Source organism: Pseudopodoces humilis, chromosome 3, assembly GCF_049639895.1.
Source record: "Pseudopodoces humilis isolate 2021_Gansu_Grassland_sample_001 chromosome 3, ASM4963989v1, whole genome shotgun sequence".
Taxonomy (NCBI): Eukaryota; Metazoa; Chordata; class Aves; order Passeriformes; family Paridae; genus Pseudopodoces; species Pseudopodoces humilis.
In genome coordinates, this window is record NC_142202.1 from 41,409,149 (window position 1) to 41,431,481 (window position 22,333).

A 22,333-nucleotide genomic window follows, 5' to 3' on the forward strand; every position below is an offset into this window, starting at 1 on the left:
AGCATATACACTGCCTCTGCGGTTAGTCCAAAGTTTGCAGCACAAAAAAGGTGCATTACCTTTTTTCCCCTTTCCTTATCACAGAACCACTGGTTAATTTTCTGAAGATGATGACTGACATCTGATACTCACCTACAGCTATTCCAGGATCAGAGTTAGCAGTCTGTACCAGTTCCTTGCCTTGGTGGCGTATAACCCAGTTGGGATCAATCTGAGCCGTTCCCTTGGGGTCCAGAGGGACCATCTGAAACTTTCTGAAATCAGTTTCACTGATGGCATTGTTTTCAGGGCACACATCATAAATATCTGGAACATTGTCATTGTCAAAGTCATCTTTGCAAATATCACCTCTGCCATCACCTGTAAGCAATGTGAATAAGCAGAGGCAATTGTTAGCAATTTATCCAGCCCCAGGCTATACACCACTTTGGAATCAGGGTGGGAAAAGCTGGAAGTTTGCTAGGTCAATGTAATTCACTAATGCTTGCACTACATTTTCAGTTTGATTTGTTCCAGATGTGGATACACCACCACATTTTAATACGTATTGTGCAAATAAATTCAAAGAATAGCATTAAAATCTTAATCATCTACACATTACTAAATCTTTATATATCATTGATCATATTAAACTTTTTTCAGACTCTTATCTCTGTCCTAAGATTTTTTCTGCAACAATTCACGTAAGATGCTTCAGACTGCAGATATGTCACCTCTATGTCAAAAGAAAGGGGGGAGAGTGTTGGAGTAAAGTATGCATACACGCTTAGCCACTCTTTCACTTGAAGGTAGAACAATTTGACTTATAAAAACATAGTGCTTCAGAAAAATGCAGGAAAAAAGAAGGCAGCACTGCATTCAATAGGACTAGCCTCAGAGGAATGAAAAATTTTTGTTATATGAATTACAGGAAATTTTTTAGAGAACAAAAAGTACAGCTCATCTGTAGTTGTGCTTCTGCTCAACACTTTTACTACACTCAGTATTTTAGAAAAACTAAAAATTATTTCCTTTTTTAGTTTACCCATAATATTAATGGAAACCAGGAGATTTGACTTGCCTCAAATAGCAAGAATTGAAAGGAGGCATCTATAGGAAAGCTCATTGCCCATCACTATTATTCCAAGGCATACAATAGCAGAAAGACCTGAAAATAACGCAGAAAAGCTTGGCCAGACAAGTATAGAAACAAATTCCCAAATTACTCCAACTTTTACAACAGAAACCACTGGATATTACACTAGGTACTCATGCAGAACCAGTGCTGCCAAGTAATTTGTTTCTATCCTTACACAGCAGAGCATCTGCTTTTTTGGTTTTTTTTTTCCCCAGTGTTTATGATTGCCCAAAAAACATGGGAATTAATACAGTGGGAAATAGCATAATTGAATGCCCTATCTCATTCAATACTGACCTACTACTAGATGTTTCACAGAAAAATGGAAAGCTACGTTATCATCACTAGCCAATACAGTATTACCCAAGTATAGAGCTTTAAGTCAGAAAGCAGAATGAGTTTTAGGCAACAGCCAAAAAGAAAAGAGGAATTAGAGAAAATTGAAATATCTAGTATTTCAAGGTTCTCTGCAGCCCAGATACATGGTAAAATGGTCTCATTTTCCACCCTGGATATCTGCCATAGACGACTCCAAATCCTGACCAGCTGTGTGTTCCTCCACCTGTTTGTCTTAGTACTCAATGGAGAAAAGAGAATAAATTTCCTATTTTATTTCCTTTGCCAAATCAAAGAGATAATTCACAGAAGAATCTAATTATTCACTCAAAGTCCAGCTGATGTTCATTTGGTAGTAAGTTGCTGCTGACAACATTCATTCCCTGTCAAGGAAAGTTAGAAAGTGTTTGTTTATCCAGTCACATCCAACAGCTCTCTCCAGGGCCTCGTCTTTATATGCTAAAACTCACATCTTCAAGAGCCTGGTAGCAATTTTTGGCTTTATATACCCCTTTTCCAAGATTCCTGTTGGACCTGCTGCTAATGACAGTGATGAGCTGGCTAAAATGATTAATTATATGCTTTTTCTGAATCGCTAATCCATAAATCAATGTAGTTTCCTTTACAAGAACCAGGTAATGTATGACTTCAACTACCTCAGCTTGGGGTCACCATTATTCCGGATTTATGAAATTTAAGGGGCTATTCCAGGGATTAGCAAGTACAAAGATATTCTGGACACACATTATAGGACTGAAAAGTTATATAAACTAAGAGCTACTACTGACTACCAACCAGAAACTTCCTACTGACAGCAGTTGTCTTACCAGGAAATCAGACAAGGCTCAACATTTTACCTTTCTAAATGTACATAAAAATATATTGTGTAGGTAGTAAATTCTGCTTTCAATTTCTACAGCACAGCCATGGAACAGCTCCAGCAAGTTGTTTAACTTGGAATGGAAATTGCTTACCTGCATTTATTGCACGGGTCATTACTCTAAACATATTTGGTGGTTTTCAAAGGATCATAAACATTTTCAAAATTAAAATTATAATTGTGAAAATATCTATTTCATTATTTAAATAATGCCAAGTACAGAGAAAGACTGCTTGAGGTGACCAACAACATTTTAACCAAAAAAACTGAAAAAAGAGAAATTACATGTCCATTTTTTAAACTGTGACATATTATAATATCAAGACATATTTAAAGCAGTCTGTAAAGAAAATTTGAGAAAAGCTGCTCAGGAGTCAGTTTAAAGAAAAATTAAAAATTACTATTACTTTTAGACTTAAAGAATCCTGAAGAAATAGTCTGTTTTTCAAAATAAAATAGAGCAGCAAACCATATTTTTTTCCATTTTAATTTTTAGATGGTGACTTGTTTTGAAAGTGAAACAGCTCACTTAATTTTTTTAAGACATCTGTAATTCAGCTCAAATATTTTCTGACACTTTTAATATTTCAATTAAATGTGAAAGTATATTAACAAAAAGATTATTTTGGGTGTTTTTTTACATTTGTTAAAGGTTTTCTTCTAAAATTAAGTATGTGCATGTTTGAGCTCCTGTCAAAGATGTTTCCTAATGCCCTAACCCTTGACCAAACTGACCAGTTCAGTTCCATCATCCATGGTGTCTCAAATCTCAAATGCAGCTCAGTTTGATGCAAAGTCTCTCTTCACCAGATGCTAATACTCCAAGATCAAAATCAGATACTAACAACTAAATGAAATTCATATGACCTTGTTCTTACCATCTGAGTCCTCCTGCCCAGGGTTGTATCTGAGGCGGCAGTTGTCCCTGTCATCTGGGACACCATCATTGTCATCATCAGGATCACAGGCATCTCCTTTACCATCCTGATCGTGGTCAGCCTGGTTAGCATTGGGGATGTAAGGGCAGTTATCCTGGTTGTTCTGGTGGCCATCTTCATCTATGTCCTCATTATTGTCACACTGGTCGCCAACAAGGTCATTATCCACATCAGTCTACCCCAAAAAAAGAATTGTACAGAGTAATTTTATTATTTTTACTCAATACGAAGATACAGCCTGGTACTTGTCTGTTCAACATCTCTCTTCAAGGGCTTCTGTAGTGACAAATACCACAATGACAACCATGCCTAAAGCACAAGCATAACTTCAAGCCAGTATGGCTACTTATTCTTCTGTCAGTGGGTAAGATCTGGTCCTCAGGATATTTGCAGGGCAGGGCTTTATTTGTGGATGGATTAAAGCAATCATCACTGTACTTCTCTTTCATCTGGTACAAAGGGATCTCTCAATATGAGATGTGAAAGTAAGCAGTATAGATCCACCTCTTCAGCTGTTCAGTACAGCTTTGATAGCAACTCCTGCGCTCTTTTCTGTGCCCTTGTTCTGATGTTACCATTAAAGAAACAGTTTTCATCATTTACCTGGTCTGGATTATGCATCAATGGACAATTATCACACTGATCACCAACTCCATCACCATCTGTATCACTCTGGTCTGTGTTGTAGACGTAAGGGCAATTATCTCGTTCATTAAAAATGTCTAGGGGGAAAAAACCCAACAAAATATTGAAAAAATATCCAACATAGACCGTAGGAGTCACCATTAACGAGACAAAGCTCTTAAGTGGTTCATAAGCTTTCTGATTGCTTCAACATCATTACTACAAAATGAAATAGTTAAGACTAATATTAGAAAGAAAAAATATGGTATCAATTCTATTTTTCTTGCTATGATGAAGTTTTCCACATGTATTTTTCTATGGAATTTTGCTGGAATAAGGGCTGGTTATGTCCTGATAATTTAGTCCTTTTTCATAGAAAAATAGATATAGGGGTGGGGTAATTTTCTTTTTGAATAATATGTTCTGGATTATCTTCCCCCACTCTACAAAATTGCATAGAATGCACAGCTGTATCAGGTTCAAACTTCTGAACTTTTGTATAGAAACAACTGTATTAATATTCAGCTGCCTCAGCATTAAATAACTTAATTTTACCAGAAGATGTGCATCATTAATTGTATAGCATGTCAAATTTTCAAAATAAACTGTTCCTCAGGAAACTTATTATAAAACCAACAGTCTACTTCAAAATTGTAAGATGAAAAGAAAAAAAAACACATATTGGCATATCTTTATGGGATACAAGAACCCTTCCCTGTATTATACGGACCCCGTATATTTGCAGAATCTTTCACCCAATAACATATGATTGGGATTTTCTCCAAATGCAGAACTGCCATGAGTACTAGTACAAACCTGATGATCAGAAGGAGCATGAGAGAGCTTCAAAATATTCAGAAGCTAAAGTCAGATAATTATCCAAATGTTTAAAACATTATTGAGGAAAAACCAAAGCTAGATTTCTTCAACTTTTAGTATTTCTGTATCCTCACACATTTTAAATGTTCAAAAATCATGCCCCTGCAGCATTATTTAAGTGTTTTTCCACCATCTTAATTCTGATCAAATTGGAGCTACACAGGAGGAAATTGGATACACATTGGAGCTACTGGTGGAGGAAATAAGCACTTTTAATATTTTAAGACATACCAAAGAATGTGTATTTGGATTACGGTAAGTTTTGCATATTTATACATTCATAGAAAAGCAGATTACTTTACTATGGATATTGTCTTAACTGTGTGAATGTTCTGATGTTCCTTTCCCTCCCTAAAAGGAAAAGTCAACAGAAGTGTCATATTAGACCCTGATTACTTTGGAACACAGATGAAGGAAAGATTTTTTAAGATTACACTGATAAAGACTTCCTGTGATTTATTCTTTAGTAATATTAATTGTAGTCATTTAGGAACTGTATGGGCAGCTATACTATACCGGGCAGATGAACCTCAGCCTTCTGTCTTCTCCCACATTTTTGAGCTTCTAGACTCAATTTTATTCCACGTATAAAAGGAAGTAGCCCATCTTACTGGGCATAAAGCAAAGCGCACTTGTGGAACAGCACCTAATTCTCAAAAGTGAAATCATACCATCTCCATCAATGTCCACAGCACATGAGTCACCCTCCCCATTGTTGTCTGTGTCAATCTGAGCAGGGTTGTGCACATAGGGACAATTGTCACAGCGGTCACCAACTTCATCTTTGTCATAATCAAACTGGCGAGGGTTGAACAGAAGAGGGCAATTGTCCTAGTAAGAAAAAAAATAGATTTCACAATATAAATCACAACTCATGAGAGCATACTATGAAATGGTAACTCCTGTTCGTCTTGGACAGAACTCAAAAATCAAATATTAATACATTATTTTTTCAATGGACAAGCTGTACCTATACTGAAGGTCTTGGAGGTAAGAGGATGGCAAGTGGACAGCCTGGCTCACTGTCTGTTTTGGACAAAACACATTAATTTTGTTCCATATCTCACAGGGAGAGCAACAGGCATTTTAAACAGGATCTGAACTCAGACATTTAAATAAAGGTGTATCACTGGTACATGTACTTAAAAAAAAAAAATCAGAACATGTTGCAAAGTCAGATCAACTTCAGCTGCATTTTATTAAGTTTTGAAAAACAAAAAAAAAACTAGAACTGTTACTCTGACTTTTTTGGAACAAACTAGTGTCGGTATTTTCAAGTTTATATCACACCTTTTGATTTTTCAATTTAAACAAATACTGACATCTTGTTGGCTGTCTTCTACTGAATAAGATAATAAAATGTAAAAAGTTTTTTAAAATGTTAAAATTAAATACTCTCATTTACCAAAAATTAAATACTCTCATTTACCAAAAATAATTTTCCGAGACCTCTTAATAGAATTTTTACAATTTCCTATCACTTTAATTTTAAAATCTGCCAGAAGAATAATTCTTATATTTCACACATTCCCAAATTGCACACAGAGTTTTGCACAGGCACAAGAAAGTACTCAGTGTGAAATTCAACAAAGAAAGAAAGAAAACCAAAACAGTGGGAGTGAGGGCTACATCAGTGGCACGGAATCTGAAGGGAAGTCATAAGAAAAAAATCTTTAAACTACTTTTTCCTCTGCTAAATAGAAAAAAACCCACACTTAAAAGGAAATAATTTTTAGCACAATATTTTAAATTCCCCAGAAATACATTTCATGTAATCAAGGGCAACATATAGAAGCAAGTCAAAATCTTATGCTGTTCATAAGATAATTTCTAGCTACAATTTTAAAAAATGCAGATACTAAATCATATTACTTTATCAAACAATTCTTTAGGGGGTTTTTAAGTTTTCCAAATAGAGACCAAATGAACACAGTTCTTACCCAACTTTAACCATCTGAAGCTCTAGATCATAGAGGTTCCCTCTGAAGGGAACAAAGAGGAACAGTAAAATTCTAATACCAATTCACCCACCCTAAACATGTTTTGAAAAGCCAGGGTGAAGCAAATTCTCAAAGTGTCTCTTTTTGCTGAATATACAAGGCAACAGTTTTAGACTAAGTGGCTATCATTTAGGCTCTGCAGGTAAATTAATTTGTCCTCTAAAGGAAAGTATAAACCAGGCTAGGTATTTTCCTCCCATCATTTTCCTTTGGTACTGGCTGTGTTTATAGTCATTTCAGAAACAAGTAACAATGAATAAAAGTAACATCATCTATATAATATTTACCAGCTTTTCAAATACAGTAGATTTGTCATTCTCCCTTTACAATATAAAGTTTCCATTAAACTGTTCTCATGTACATAATTCAAAACTGATACCAAGAACATAGCTCCTGAGGTTCCCCAAGCTGCTTTGCTCTGCACAGTACTACTTTCCTTTGACTGAGTAAAGATCAGAGAGTAAAGCTGTAGTGCAGCTTTATTCTGCACTGCACAACATTCAGGGAAGGAAGTGCAGAATAACTCAGCTGAAGCTCTGAACAATGAAGTTCACATCTATTGTAATGGTTTTCCTTACAATCAGATGTTTAGGTCAAATGTACTGCAGAGAGATACACATCTTACTTTGTCATCTTCAACACCATCGTTGTCATCATCCTCATCACAGGCATCTCCTTTGCCATCTTTATCAAAATCTTCTTGGCCCGAGTTAGGCAGAAGTGGGCAGTTATCCTGGCAAACAGAAATAATCAGTACATTATGTTTACATTATGTCAGAATAACTTGCCTGGGCAGAAGAGCAGATATGGTACACCAGAGACTATAAAACAAGAGCAATCAGCAAAGTACTTTTTAAAGTGCCTTTTTTTGCTGCCAAAGGTAGTATTCATTTGCTGCTTTCATATTGTAAAGTAAGTGAAATGCAGCTGCAAATCATTCTATTTCCCAGCTGCTATTAAAGTGACGTTTCTAGTAAATTTTGGAGGGAACTAGCAGAAAACAAACACACCACACGCACAGACATGCACTCTTACATCAACTCTTTATAGACAATTCATGAGATATGTTTGAAGATTACACAAAAAATGGCCAGGTTTCATTGCCAGAAAAATAAAAAAAACAAGCCAAGAGGAGGTCTTCAGAAACAGCTGTTCATATGGAAAGCTACTACACAGCAATGGAAAGTACTACACAGCAATGAAGGGGAACACTAAGATTTTGAAAAAACTGTCCTTATACTGTTCTGCAGAACAGTACCTTCACACTCCCACGGCTTTAAAAATAAAAGACAAGAAGATCTCTTTATTTTGTATCACGGCTTTGTAAAGGAAGATTATTTTAGATAATCAATTAAGTTACACTGAAAAATAAGAATTAAAATGCCCTGCCAAACTTTCAACACACATTTTTTAAAAAATACTAAAATGGATTACAATTCTACCACTTGCTATGGATAAATATATCTGTGAAAAAACACTGTTATTCTCATTTTTACTCACATTCCAGATCTACCTCACCCAAAACTGAATCTGTCAAAAGAGTGCAGAAATATCTCTTTTGTAACACATACACTAAAAAATGAGTATTATAGAAAGATGCTTTCAATCTCAGTGGTTCTAATAGTACAGGCAATTTAAGAAAAAGAGAACAGGAAACATTGTGATAAATATCAGATCCCCAAAATTTTTACCAAATACCTGTGAAGAGTCTTGACTATCCACCTCAACACTGGTTACCAGCGATACAAAAATTTTTTTGAAACAATGAGAGAAATTAGTCACATGAGTAAGATAATTTTCAATCATTATCAGCTCAAGGAAAGAAGCTTTTGAAAATCAAATTACTCAACTAGGATATTTTGTAAAGAATATAAGGGCCTGAAAATTTGTGGTACTTTTCAGGGGTTTTTTAAGGGCGGGTGGAGAGGTCCCCTTAAATGAAGTACTTGTGTCTATTAGATCAACATATATTACACAAAACATGAAAAAATCTTTGGAAACAGTTTTTTTCTGAATAGGTTCAGCATGTTGTGTTTAACCAAAACTAATGTTTTGTACTTCATCATGAGTGAACACGTGCAAATTCTGATGACAGGAACTGAAAGAACTATATATGAACTGCAACAGCTGAATTGGCTGAATCCACGAGGAAAATACATCAATTACAGTGAAGAACATTTGAGGCCCAAATTTCCATCTATATCTGAAATTTTTCAGCTGATAGAACCCAGATTCATATGAATGACTTATTCTCTCAAACAGCCTGATTTCAAACTTTCCTAGTCTCTTAGTCTGTATTTGTTTTAACCACTATAGTAGTCTGGAGCTCAGTCATTTTTGCATTCCTTTCCATTTTTTTATGCAGGTTTTGTGCTAGAACTTCAAGAAGATTTATAGATCACTTTAACACAGAGAAAGAGAAGCAAAAACGTTTCAGGTCTGGGAAAATAAATCCTCAAAAAACCTCAGAAGCGAAAGCTTGCCCTTACAGCTATGAGTGATTAGCAAAATACTTGAGGGTCTGCCTAGTGAACATACACAGATAATCCAGTGTTGTCAGTGGTCCCACAGGTAGATCTTTAAAACTGAACACCTGCATATGCCTTCTACTCTGACAAAACTCCTCCATCCCAGCTGCTTAATTTGCTGCTGCAAACAGTGTATGCTCCACTGTATTGTGCCCGTCATTCAACCATCAGCAAGGCCACCACTCAGAATTATGACCCAAGGAATTGCCTGTCAAGGGGTGCCTTTGCCCCTCAGCTATTTGGGCCATTGTTAAACAGGTGGAACAACTTCCAGCCTGGTTTCGTACAGTATCAGGATAAGACCTACAAGGAGGTTCAGCATTTTTGAGAAATTCCTACTGGAAGGAACCTCAGGCCATGAAACCAAGAAGGACTTACTGTGTACTTCAGATGAGCACAGAATCAGGCCCCAGGGAACATACCACATGGATACACCCTACTAAACCTACATGCAACCATTTTTAGGCTCCCTGATGCTAAATTTTTCTCAGTGTAGTAATGTTTCATCATTCACTACAACAGCACATCTGCACAGCAAGACTGGACAGGTGTAGAGCCAATGGTGGCAGGCAGGTCAGGTCATTCCCCTTGGGAGGATGAGAGCTGGGATTTCACATCTCTGAGGGATTAGAGGGGCTGACTCTCTCACCCTATCCCTGTGAGCCTTTGCAATAAGGAGAACTCCTCTAATAAGTCACATTCATTCCTCTCAGGCTCTTATTGTTAAAAATTATCTCAGGCTCTGAATCCAGTTTTCACAGTGTGTGGTCTGCTTAACTCTTTAAAAGGAAGGGATGTTCAAGACAGCATTTTGAACTCTAGCCCTTTCATGGCTGTCAGTGTCTTTTCACAAGCCCTGCAGGCTGGATTTCACACTCGCCTGGGCCCTGAGATCCCTGTTTCGTTCTCACTAGCAGTGTGCTTCACACCCATGCTTTAGGCAACTCCTGCTCAGTGTGCTAATTCCATTCACAGCAATCCCAATTGTCCATGTATTCTGAGCAGGAAGAAATCCAAAGTAGAGGGCTCTGGATTTAATTTTCAGAATAACATAATGTATCTTACCAGATGAAGTAAATACATTTCACAGCATCTCCTAGTAAACAAGCATGCTGTAATAGTCAAAGCTTACTGAATCACCAACTTAATGAATTAAAAGGGTTACTAACAAATATTTAGGAAAAGTTAAAATTTTGTTAACACATGGCATTTTTATTAATCTTTTCCACCTACCTTTACACAGTGGTATGTTGCATTAGCAGCACAGACCAAGTTGTTATTAGGCCAGCCATCCAAATCTGAATCCTCACCACAGATGCGTCCATCACCAGCATAACCTGTCCTACATTCACATTTGTACATTGGATCACTGAAATGGCCCAGATAGATGCACTCTGCAGACTTATGGCAGCTGTGTGTCTTGTCCTTGCATGGATTCTCAGGTTCACAGACCTACAAATGATGGAGCATATTCATTGAAACCTGATAATCACAGCCAGCTGTGTGTGCCTCAACTTCGTCAAAATCAGACCAGTTATTCAGAGGTTCAAAGACAGGAACTTTATTTTGATTGTGGTTAGTAAGTCATACTGCTCTGTCAGTTCACAACTCAAACAAATATGTACAATGATAATACTTAAAACAAACCACAGGAAAAATTGGACAGTATATTTAAGAAGCAATTAAAGTTGTTAACGATTTCAGTACTGTAGTACTGTATCTGCCTTCTTCCAGATGTCACTAAACCCAAGAAATTACCTGCAACAGGAGATTGTACTCACCTCTTTTCATTAGAGTTCTACCTGACAGTATAAAAGGACTATCTTATTAAATCAAACAGACCCTAAGGAATTCTTGTGCTCACCTCACATAGGTTTTTGTTGCCCCTTCCTTACCATTGTTTCACTGTCAGTATTTGAGAATCCTACACAGATGGTTCACGTGTAGAATTCACAAGCTGAGCTAACCACAGATTGATTCAACAGCAACAGAGAAGGCAAACCATGATTTCCACTTTAACATTTTTGTATTTTCTAGGAAACTGTTGTCTTCAGCCTCACTTCTACTTCCTGCTGTCCTTCGCTGATAAGCTGTGGCCCAATAGAATTTAGGGAGTGAGAACTTCAGACATATGTCTGATAACACTGACATTAACAGCGTCATATTTATTAAAAAAGAAAATAAAATCCTAATTCCTCAATTTCCACTCTCCAGAACAGGTATGTTAACCTCAGACAAAGGACTGCAAAGCAGGGAAATATTTGCTCCTGGAATTTTAGGCTCATTTGGTGTAACTGTGCACATGCCTAAAGAAAATCAAACCCTTAAAAAAGCCAATCCCAAATTCAGTGTTTTGTTACTCAAAAATACTCTGAAATTACAATTATTTATTTCAGGCTATTTTGGTTTGGTACCTAAGTTTATCTTACACCACCATTCAAAGATATTTCAGATGGGAATCACTTAAAGCCATCAAATTTCCTTCAATATTACTTACTTGCTTCTCTGTCTTGGCAACTTCAAGCCCTACTCCATAGGGCTGACTTCCTTTATAGCGTGGAGGACATGGCAAGCAGTGGAAACCTGGATTTGTGTTCACACAGCGATGGACCTGATTCACTTTAAAGCAAACATCTGACACAGCTATACACTGCAGCAAAAGAAAGGAGAAACCAATTAGATGTCTGTCTAATTCCCAAATAATGAATTTTTTCATGGTGATTTCCTGATTTTAATGGAAACAAAGCAAATACCTCATCAAGATCTTCACAGACAGTACCATTGCCAAGGTATCCAGCTGGGCATGCCCCACATGACCAAGACCCATCCGGGTAACTGTTGCATTCTGCTCCAGGAAAGCAAGGATTTGACAAACACCCATCTGGCAAAGACACACAAAACTGAAAATTAGGTAAGGAGCATAAAAGGCATGTAAAACTTAATTTCAGAAAGAAGTATTCTCTGATCATTACTTTAAATCACACTTGATGCAACAGACACTTATAAAACCCCTAAAGTGAGGCTTATTAAGTGCATATAAGACTAAATACTGTTGATTTAATATGAAAAAATTACAGATGGCTACATCCAGTGGAATACATTGTAGCATATTCAATCCCTACTTAAGAAAGGCATACTTGTTCAAGAAAGCTAGTATCACAAATATATATAAAATCCCACTAAACAGCACTCAAAATAGTTAAATGTTATCTACTGAACCAAAGGTATAATTAGCAGATTCCTGTAGTGTCACTTCATAACTACTCATTAAAGAGGTGACAGTGATAATTACTCAGCCCGAATAAAGAATGAATACCAACCAATTGGGCAATCCTTCTTATTGCACATATCATGTTGCTTGGTGTCTCCCACACACGGCTTTCCTCCATACTGTGGCTCTGGACTGTTACAGAGGCGAGACCTCTCACGAATTCCTCCTCCACAGGTAACAGTGCAGGCAGACCACGGAGACCAAGGACCCCACTGGCCATTCACTAAGATATGCAAAAGAGCAGAGAATCACAGGCAGTGAAGTGAGGACATCTGGCGCCAATGACAACAACCCTTCATCAGATCCTTGACTAGGGAGAGTTTCTCACTATGTACATAGGAAGATGACGGCAGATGTTTGCACTGAGATAGCAATATTTCAAAAACAAACAAGTGAAAAATACCCAACTGCTTCATAGGCATTTTTTGGCCAATAATTCAAAACAGCATGCCATGCCCACTGAATATGCAAAGAGAAAAAAAATGAAATGAAAGTGAAAGTGTATGGAATGAAAGGTCTCTAAAAAAGATTAAAAGTGTAGACTAATAAAGAATTGCGATAGCAATTAATTGTGTCGAATACGTAAAAAATGCATGCACAAATATCAAAGAAATCTGACTACTGGGGGATTCTATGTCTACTCCTAATAAGTAAAGAGACAGCTTCCTTTTAAAAAGGAAGTGTTTATTTTCGATAAGGAGAGATATACCACTAACATGGAAATTTCTCAAACTCTTAATATTTAAAGCCAAATTATAACTTGGAAAGTTTACAAAACGTCTGATTGCACTGTTCTCTTCATTTCCAAAACACCCTTGTGTATTATTCCACTCATAAAATAAAATTGTATTTTTCATCACAGAAATTCACTGCCATTTAGATCTGAACAAAGAGAAGGAATTCAGCTGGAATATTATTGGGTCACTTTTGATTCAAGACCACAGACATACCTGGACATGGAACCTTCTCACACTTCTCCGTTTCACGCCCATTCCCCACACAGTTTTTCCCACCCATCTGAGGAATAGGAGAATTGCAGAGGCGGATGCGGGTGATATTTCCCACTCCACAGGTAACTGAACAGGAAGACCAGGGAGACCAATGACTCCAGCCACCATCCTGACGTACTGCCAGAGAAAAGAGCAAAATTCAAGCAAACAGCCCACCTGCAGCAGTAATACAAAGTCACTTGTGTGGTTAGTCTTCTAATGAGCCCCCCAGCGCATCTGATGAATGTCCCATCTCTTTCCCACCATTTCACTTACAAAGCCCAGCATGCCAGCTCAGGTGCCCAAGAACAACTTTCTTAGGAATTTCGGTAACCAATGTATGACTAACAATTACATCAGACATTTTACTTAAAAATAAAGTTTTCCAATGAAACAAACACTTGTTCAAAATGCACATTTGGACATCTACAAGTCTCATCTGCTACATATTGCCTTAGGTACTATGTTAGCCTGGATATCACAGGTACCTGCAGTAGCATTAACTACTCTTCTGGAATATCATCCTTGTAAGTGCCTTAAATATAAAAGCAGTTTGATATTTTGCAGAATTCTTCCATGATTACTGTGCTCCTAAACACAGCTAAGTTAATGGAATGGCCCAACAATCAATGAGTGGCAGATGTAAACAGAACATTGCATATCATGTTTACAAAGTGTTGTCTCCAAACTGAGTTCAAACAAAAGACTCCAGCTCATAATGTTAATGAAAGGATCAGTCACAATCTTTTCTTTTTCTTTTTTTTAACGTAGCTGAGCCCAGAATGTACATACCTATTAAACTGTCAGGAAAGGGAGGAATACCTGAAAGGGGAAAACTGGCAAAGAATCTAGTGACAGCTACTTTAATTGTTCATATAGGATTTCTCAAGCACATACTGTCCTGACTAAACTTGGTTTTGCTTTGAGATGTCCAAAGAAGCTTTTAAAAAGGAAGAAATGTATTACTTACTGCGATGGTCGCATTTCTTAAAGCTGCACATCCTTGTTTGGATGTGTGGGCCTGTACAAGCACTCCTGGTGACATCACACGACCTTCCTCGCATCTGTGTCCCAGAGCCACAGGTAACTGAGCACTTTGTCCAGTCTGACCATGGTGACCAACCCTCCTCACTGTCATCAGCTGCAGAGGAAAAGATAAGAAAGTGCTTAACTTTGAAAGTTGCTCTATTATCCTATTTAGAGGATATTCTCTTCTCTTTTTCTGCAGAATATGTACTTTAACATTTATATCTCTCCTTTTCTAATTTTGCTTTCCCAAGCTGCCACTGATGTTACAGAATTGTGGTGTAATATAATGAGAGGTTAGTTCAGATAACAATCCTGGATCTTCATGAACTTGTGTGCAGCATGTTTGCATGATGCACTGATCTTTGAAGGAAGAACATCTTATCTGTATAATGGACCGAGCCAAAACCTGAGTCCAAAATGCCTTTGGTTTGAGAATATAGGTCAATATGATGAGATGTGGCCCCACCTTTGAAAGCTACATAATGGTGAACATGAACAAAAGCACATTGTAAGAATACACCCTATGCTCTGAATGGGCAAAAAAATGCAAAACATGACTGGGGAGAAGCATGCTTTTAACATTTTATGCCCATAGCTAAGCAGGTTATCATCCTAGTTCTAAGCAGGCAATATAATCAATGAAGACAGACCAAGTCCTTCAGAGGGTAACTTCAAGCACCCAAGTTACTTTGTATGATCTTTGTATACATACAAGTTCTATATTTGATCTTAGCTGCCTTGACATCTTCCTTCTTTTGAGCTTTCAAAACCACTAGTAGTGATTTTAAATAATGCCAAAGACCATCTTTCTCCTCCTAAATACTCACAGTGAGAGCAGACTGGACAGCATTCACCTTCAACAAAAGCTGGATCAGCACAGGAGACTGCTGGGCAGGTGATCTGATTGCACACAATTTTGGAATCCTAAAGGCAAAAAAATCAATTTACTGATTTATGGTCACAGAGAGGTAAATAAAGGTGGGCATCTGGGGAAGGTTCTTGCATGGAAATGTTTTGATTTGTTCTATCATGGACAGGAGACAACTTTTTATAAACTTCATTAAGTCCAGCCAAGCTCTAAGTAGTCTGCTGATGTGGACAGTTGAGTTGGAATTCCATTTCTGCAGAAAAGAGCATTTCCAAAACCTTACCCGGCAAACGCACTTCGTGCAGCTATCCACAATCCAGCTTTCATTATCTGCAAAGACGCGGCCATCCTGCCAGCAAACTGGTTGGTTCTTCAGTGTTTTGTTAGGCCCAATCAGTTCCCACATAATTTGGTTCTCTTCAGACTAGAAGATGAAGTTAATGAAAACAAATCGTATATTTCATAAGCAAACTGTTGTAAATAGACAAAACTGAAATATGACTGGACTTAATTTTTTCATCAAAAAATTTATTTTTACATATTTATATACATAAGGAAGATGGTCTTAAGTACTGCAGTCCTGCATAGCAATTCTTCTAGCAATGGGATACAAACAGTCACACAATACTAAGGGAGATTTGTTCTTAGTCACTTTGCTTTCCTCTACCACAGCTCATCTTTAGGTGAGAAGATTTTAGTCCTGACACATATACTAATCCCTTCAGAAATAATTAGCTGATTCAGAATAAGAAGCGAGGCAGACATCAGCAAAATATCACCATAATAGTTCAACAATGAAAATCCCATACATTTGTTTTTAGGTACCCCATGTAGCCACTTACTGATGTATTCATAAATGGTGTAGACATGGTAATAAGGCTTTAACAGTACACAAGCAAGGTTGGGATTGCTAGCTTTCAATTTCCAAAGCTTTAGAAGGATTTTCCCTGTGCATAAGGGCATGTGTGTGTGTGCTCCTTTAAGCCAAGTCTGAAATCCAAGCCTTGATTAAGCAAGCCTTGTTACACTCAAGAACTACCAAATTCTTAAAGTCTCAAAGAAAAGAATCTTTACATTAAAAAAAAAAATCTTTACATTATGTAGACATACTAGCAGGTGCTCATATGTAATACAGAAATCTCTATTAAATGCCCCATCATAAAATAAGGAATAAAGAACTGCACAGCAGACCTCAGTCAGCTCTCCAGACTTGCAGGTACTTACCACTTTTTGGAGGTTATCAGCCAAGTTGTTCACCACGATGCGCAGGCCAGTGAGCTCTGTGAACATTGATCCCAGCTCTTCACAGGAGCGGTCACAGAACTCAGCCTTCTCTGGTTTCTCACCCACATACTCAGTTGCGACAGCAGGGCTCAAGTGAAGGATTTCAGTGCTCTCATTGATGGTGTTCACTTCAGCTGGTAGCAAGAGAATGAAAGAGAAGAGCAGCATATACAAAGCTCTTCCACAGACTACAGATTCCTGCTGAAATCACAGATTGGCACCCATGGGTAGAGTTTAAACACATCTATTTTGGCACAGCTTCATGCTTATTATATGCTTATTATACCCATGAATAAAAGAGGGGTTAGATGTCAGCTGGTTCCAATTACAGATTTTCCCTTTTCAAAATTAAGAGCCAAGCTGTGTTTCACATGGCACTCACTTTAAAATTGTTGGCACTGCAACACATTAATTTATGAAGAAGGCTAACAAAAGAACACAGTATCAAAAAAGCAAACCTATTTCATCCACTCAGACATAAAAGGTTTCAGATTTTTTCATGACCTATCACATTTCCTCAAGGCAGAGAAAAAGGCAGGACAAAGAGTTTCCTTGCAGAAAGTTGTTGTCCTTGTTCTGTCCATAAATTCCACAGCTGGATCAATTTGGACCATTATGCAATGTATGCCAGACTTTGGGCTGCTCTATATTTCACTGCCCAGTGTTAAGCTCAGAGGAGCTGTTATAAAAATAGTTTCATTCTGAAGTGAAATGGAGGTCAAGCTAAAATCAGACAAATTATTAGATTTCTCACTCCAAACACTCGTCCAAAAGGCAGACTGGAATTAAAACAGAATTTTGCATTCACTAGACAGGGAGAACTGAACATGTTCTAATATAATTTTAAAATACATCCCTGTATGCAGTAAATTCTTGAAAAATAACATAACAGCAAGTATGATTTTAATTAATAAATAAAGCACATAGATAATGAAACAGTCTATGTTCTGTTAAGCATTTAAATCTCCATCAGGTAGAAGTCATGGATTCCATGGATGCTTTCTCTAAAGACTTCATGATAAACTCAAAGTTTGTATCAGCTATACAGCAAGCCATACTTCTTTATCTCTTAATAAAGACTTATTTACCAGACTTAGTGATGTTGGAATTGCTCAAGGTTGCCGAAGAGAAAAGACAAGCAAAGGATATAGCACTTTAAAAAGAAGAAATCAGCACAGAACATGTGCCATAAAACATATGCATCAAAACTCCAATACCATTCAGTGTTGACAAATCACTGAAGGTGGCAAAGCTTCAGAAATGTTAAGAGCATAATTCCATGCTTTACCATACAATGTAAAGTGTTATACATAAGTTTAAAAGGAAATGGAATCAGGAGCTAAGTATTCCTTCATTTGGAAGGCTAAAAGTAAAAGACCAAAGAACCAATCCACAATATGACATTAAGTGATTACTTCTCAACCAAACTTAAAATTATTGGCTTGATGTGCTTTTAAATTAGCTATGAAACATCTGACACTAGCCAAGGTCTATAAAAAATTGTTCACAGTCTTCCAAAGTTGAAGCAATTGTCCAGCTTCATTTACAGGATGGGAGAAAACCACACAGCAGATCAGAACTCTCTGTGTCGTAACAGTTTATTTCAGCCACTTTTTGATTCCCTGGAAAGAATGCAATTTTCCTACCACATTGAAACACTAGATTTCTCAGATCCCCCCACAGCACTTCTCAGATCATTAATTTCATATTTCTCAAGCCAACATGGAGTGTGCCTTGACCGGAACATTCTGAGGACATTAATAAAGTTGCAATCTCAGCAGGAAACATAAACCAAAACTATGTTAGAAGAACTAAATCCTCACATCCTACTGGTACTTGGCAGTGACTGAAAGAAGAGCCTGGGGATCACTGGGAAATCAGTTCTCTGCTGCTGGCTTCCTGCTAATTTCCTAAGGACCAGATGATTAAAATGAGCAACCAGAAAAGCAAAATGTGCATCCTCCTCTCAAATATGCAAATATCATTCTGTTGAGATAACTCAAGAAGGGATTTTATTGATGTGTCTATTTAGGTGTGTTTCTGTCATCTTTCCTTCCCTAAATCCTGCCCAAAGGATTTGCAGCCACCACACTACAGACATACTTTTCTACCCTCAACCAAACAGCATTCCCAAGCCAGCATTTCACCTATGTCACATTCCCATATTAGGCTTAAAGATACATTGGGAAAACCTAGTCCTGTCTCCTTTTGTGTCCTTAGGGCTGAGGGAACTTCATCAGTAACATCAGCCTTGCTGTCATGGGACATTAATTCCATTAAAATTAATGTCATCTAAATGCCTGTGCTTCAGTTGAACAAGTGAGGCATCAAAATGGGAAAATATCTTGTGGTCAGTAGCATAATTCATGGCTTTTCAACTGTGGTAGTTGTCATTAGGAGCATCCTCCAAGTTTCAATACTGGGCCCAGTAGTGTTTAAACCATCCATGAGTGACTTGGATGGAGGGGCAGATACCTCCTCAGCTAGTGCACTGATGACAAAGCTGGGAGGAGTGACCAATACCCCAGAGGGCTGTGCAGACCTTCAGAAGGACCTCAACAGGCTGGAGAGATGGGCAGAGAAGAACCATTCTGCCCCTCTCCTTATCCTCAACCACACCTGGAGTGCTGTGTCCAGTTCTAGGCTCCTCAGTACAAGAAAGATATGGAGCTCCTGGATTGGGTCCAGCCATAGACTACAAAGTTAAGAGATTGGTTTCTTCCTCTTAGGAGGAAAGGCTGAGGGAGCTGGGCATGTTCAGCCTCAAAGAGAGACAAACTTGATGAGGAGGGACCTCATCAAGGTGTATAAATATCTCAAGAGGATGGAGCTCAGTGGTGCCAAGCAATAGGACAAGAGGCAATTGGCAGAAACTGATGCACAAGAAGTTACACCTGAGTAAGAGGAAGAACTTCTTTCCTGTGTGGGTGACCAAGCATTGGAACAGTTGCCCAGAGAGACTGTGGAGTCTCCCTCACTGGAGATATTCAAGAATCATCTGGACACAAACCTGTGCCATGTGCTCTTGGATGACCCTACTTGATCAGGGAGGCTACACTGATGATGCCCTGTGGTCTTTTTCAACCCAACCCATTCCATGAGTATGTGATTAAGCTGGCAATTTCAGAATCTGACATGAACATAAGAAAACCTCTCAAGTAATTTTGATGGCATCACTGTGATATTAGTTCCTTTCTGTTACTGCACAAGAAATCTCCATCTTGTAGTGTTTTCTTGGTATTGCAAGGTAAAAGCAAAAATACTGTGAATTGAATAATTTGCTAAATAATTCTGAGGAAGGATAAAACAAAAACTCCAAATCTGTATAATTTATAGAACCTAAAATTTGGCAATTGACAGATATGATAAAAATACATTAAGAAAATATTATTTGTTGGTTATCAGCAGCTTATAGCTGTACAAGAATTCCTCTTAAGGTTTGTGTTAGCATGAAGAATTCAATTATTCCTTCAGGCTCCCATTGGTTTCCTCTTCATAGTAGAGGTACAGTAACAAGCTTTTTTACTTGGTGATATTTCAAAACATTTAGTACTCCTTTGAAGAAGTCAGGATCTTCTATGGTTTAATTTCTGGGTTTTGCATTAACAAGAAGAAAAAAACAAGAGTTCAATCTGCTTAACTGATTTTCTCTGTCACACATTTTAGCAAAGTAACAGAAATAATGGCATTTCAAATAGCAGGAGTCTCAAACAAAACCCTGAAGTCCTGACTTGTGCACAAGTGGTGCAACATTCCTCTGACAGACTGAGCTGGCTCTGATTCTTGACTCAGCTCTTGTCAGCTACAAGCACTGGGAAGTAAAACAGTCAGCACCTCCTATGAGCTTGAGTACAAAACCTTAGCACATATTTGACAAATAATCCTACTTCTTTTATGGGGAATCCATTACAGTCCTACACAGAGTGCTCCCCTCCTGGCAGGGTAAGCATGAACTGGACTAGCAAGAACACGTCAGCCCATAGCATACATGTCTTCCATATCTCTTCCTTTGATTTCTTATTTTCCTGAGGTTGTTTTGATTAACAACACTTTGGGAGTCAAACCCAAAGCCTCTTTCAGTCGAAGGTACTGCCAAGGAATTCAGTGTCTTTAAGAATGGCAGACTAGTTCGTGGGCCCATTGACAGCAGCAGCAGAATTCAGAACCAACACTACCTGTCTTGTGTGCAAAGAATTGCAGAAAACTCTTATAACAAAATATATATTTTCCTACACATGCTTTTTTCCTTCCATTTCTACTAATTTATTGCTCAATACTTTTTTCCCTAACTTAAAAACTAAAAAGCTCAGAGTTATAAGCTTAGTAACTGAACTAAAATAACAGGCTAGAGAGTAGAAATTGCATCATATAAACATATAAGTTCCCATTACCACCAAAAAGCAACTCATTCTCCTTTTCAAAGGGATCTGTCACATGGTTTTAGGATCATATTTCACAGTTGACATTACTAATTTTCAGATTCAACTGAACAGTATTAATAAGATAACAAAAGCCTTACTTGACTGGCTTCTCTGGCATCCTTTCTTACGCAGAACATCCTCTATTGAAGTATCAAAGACTAACTGAATATTTTGCAAAAGTCCCTGTAATAATAATTTTAAAAAGCAATTAAAAACAGTAAGATCAATTTTTGAGCAAGTAATAACTGATCTGTCTCAATGACATGCTACTGACTGGATTCAGACATAAGCAAATACAAGGCATTAAATCTGACACACAGAAAAAAAAGTGGTTTCACCTTTGCTATATACAGTTTCAGTATTATAAGGCACAAAGCTAGCTGTGTTCTGAAACATGTCATAGTAAAAGATATTAATCTTCTACAAGCTCAAATCTCCATTTCCATAGTGAACTTTAGATTTGTCATAGGGTCAAAGCCAACCTTCCTGCACCATCACACTTCCATCCTTAGCCAGTCATTCCCATGCACCATAGTTCACTGCCTCCTCAATGGTGCTGACACTGCTCTGAGATAACACTCTGAAACCAGACTGGTATCTAGTTCACTTGGGGAAAAAAACCAACAAAAACCCTCAAAGAAAAAAAAATAATTAAAACTCAGATTTTTTCAGTGAGCCACTTTTCGATACAGCTTCAGAACCAGTTGCATGAGCACTACTGATGGAGTAACTTAGTCAGGGAGGCAGGAATGGAGAGGCTGTGGGCAAGAACTTCTGAAGTCCCTGCCAAAACTAGTCATCCCATGGAGCCAAACTCCAGCATGTCAGGCTCTGGCTGAAAACTTGATGGCACAACATGATGAGAAAGAAAGGGCTTTTTTGAACTTTTTGGAGCCATGAGTTCAAGTCTGACTTCAGCTTTTTTCTGACTGAAAAGAAGCCATCCTTAAAGCAGTTGGGCCAGGTCACATCACTAGATCATGTGAGGCAAAAGGTCATTTCCATTTGATAGAAAAACAGAAAGATTATAATTGCTTCATCTCAAATGTTTTCCTCAAAAAGAAAAACAATCTAATTTACAGGACTGATCAAAACTTTTTATTCCATTTATTTTTTCAATTTTTTCCTCTTTTAAAATTTAAACTGAAAAAAATATTTGAAACAGCAAA

At 37.6% G+C, this 22,333-nt stretch overlaps 1 protein-coding gene across 1 annotated transcript in view; it reads right to left on the reverse strand.

Annotated features, from left to right (window-relative positions):
- Positions 1–22,333, reverse strand: part of THBS2 (thrombospondin 2) — a 32,667-nt gene that overhangs the window by 7,205 nt on the left and 3,129 nt on the right. The window contains exons 4-18 of the mRNA XM_005518572.3: positions 21,263–21,347; positions 16,684–16,877; positions 15,743–15,883; positions 15,419–15,515; positions 14,533–14,703; positions 13,524–13,700; positions 12,623–12,796; positions 12,056–12,183; positions 11,800–11,952; positions 10,536–10,754; positions 7,400–7,507; positions 5,446–5,605; positions 3,875–3,993; positions 3,212–3,446; positions 133–360 (exon numbers count right to left, since the gene is read on the reverse strand). Coding sequence (XP_005518629.2) covers positions 133–360; positions 3,212–3,446; positions 3,875–3,993; positions 5,446–5,605; positions 7,400–7,507; positions 10,536–10,754; positions 11,800–11,952; positions 12,056–12,183; positions 12,623–12,796; positions 13,524–13,700; positions 14,533–14,703; positions 15,419–15,515; positions 15,743–15,883; positions 16,684–16,877; positions 21,263–21,347 — 2,389 coding nt within the window. The remainder of the gene's footprint in view (positions 1–132; positions 361–3,211; positions 3,447–3,874; positions 3,994–5,445; positions 5,606–7,399; positions 7,508–10,535; positions 10,755–11,799; positions 11,953–12,055; positions 12,184–12,622; positions 12,797–13,523; positions 13,701–14,532; positions 14,704–15,418; positions 15,516–15,742; positions 15,884–16,683; positions 16,878–21,262; positions 21,348–22,333) is intronic.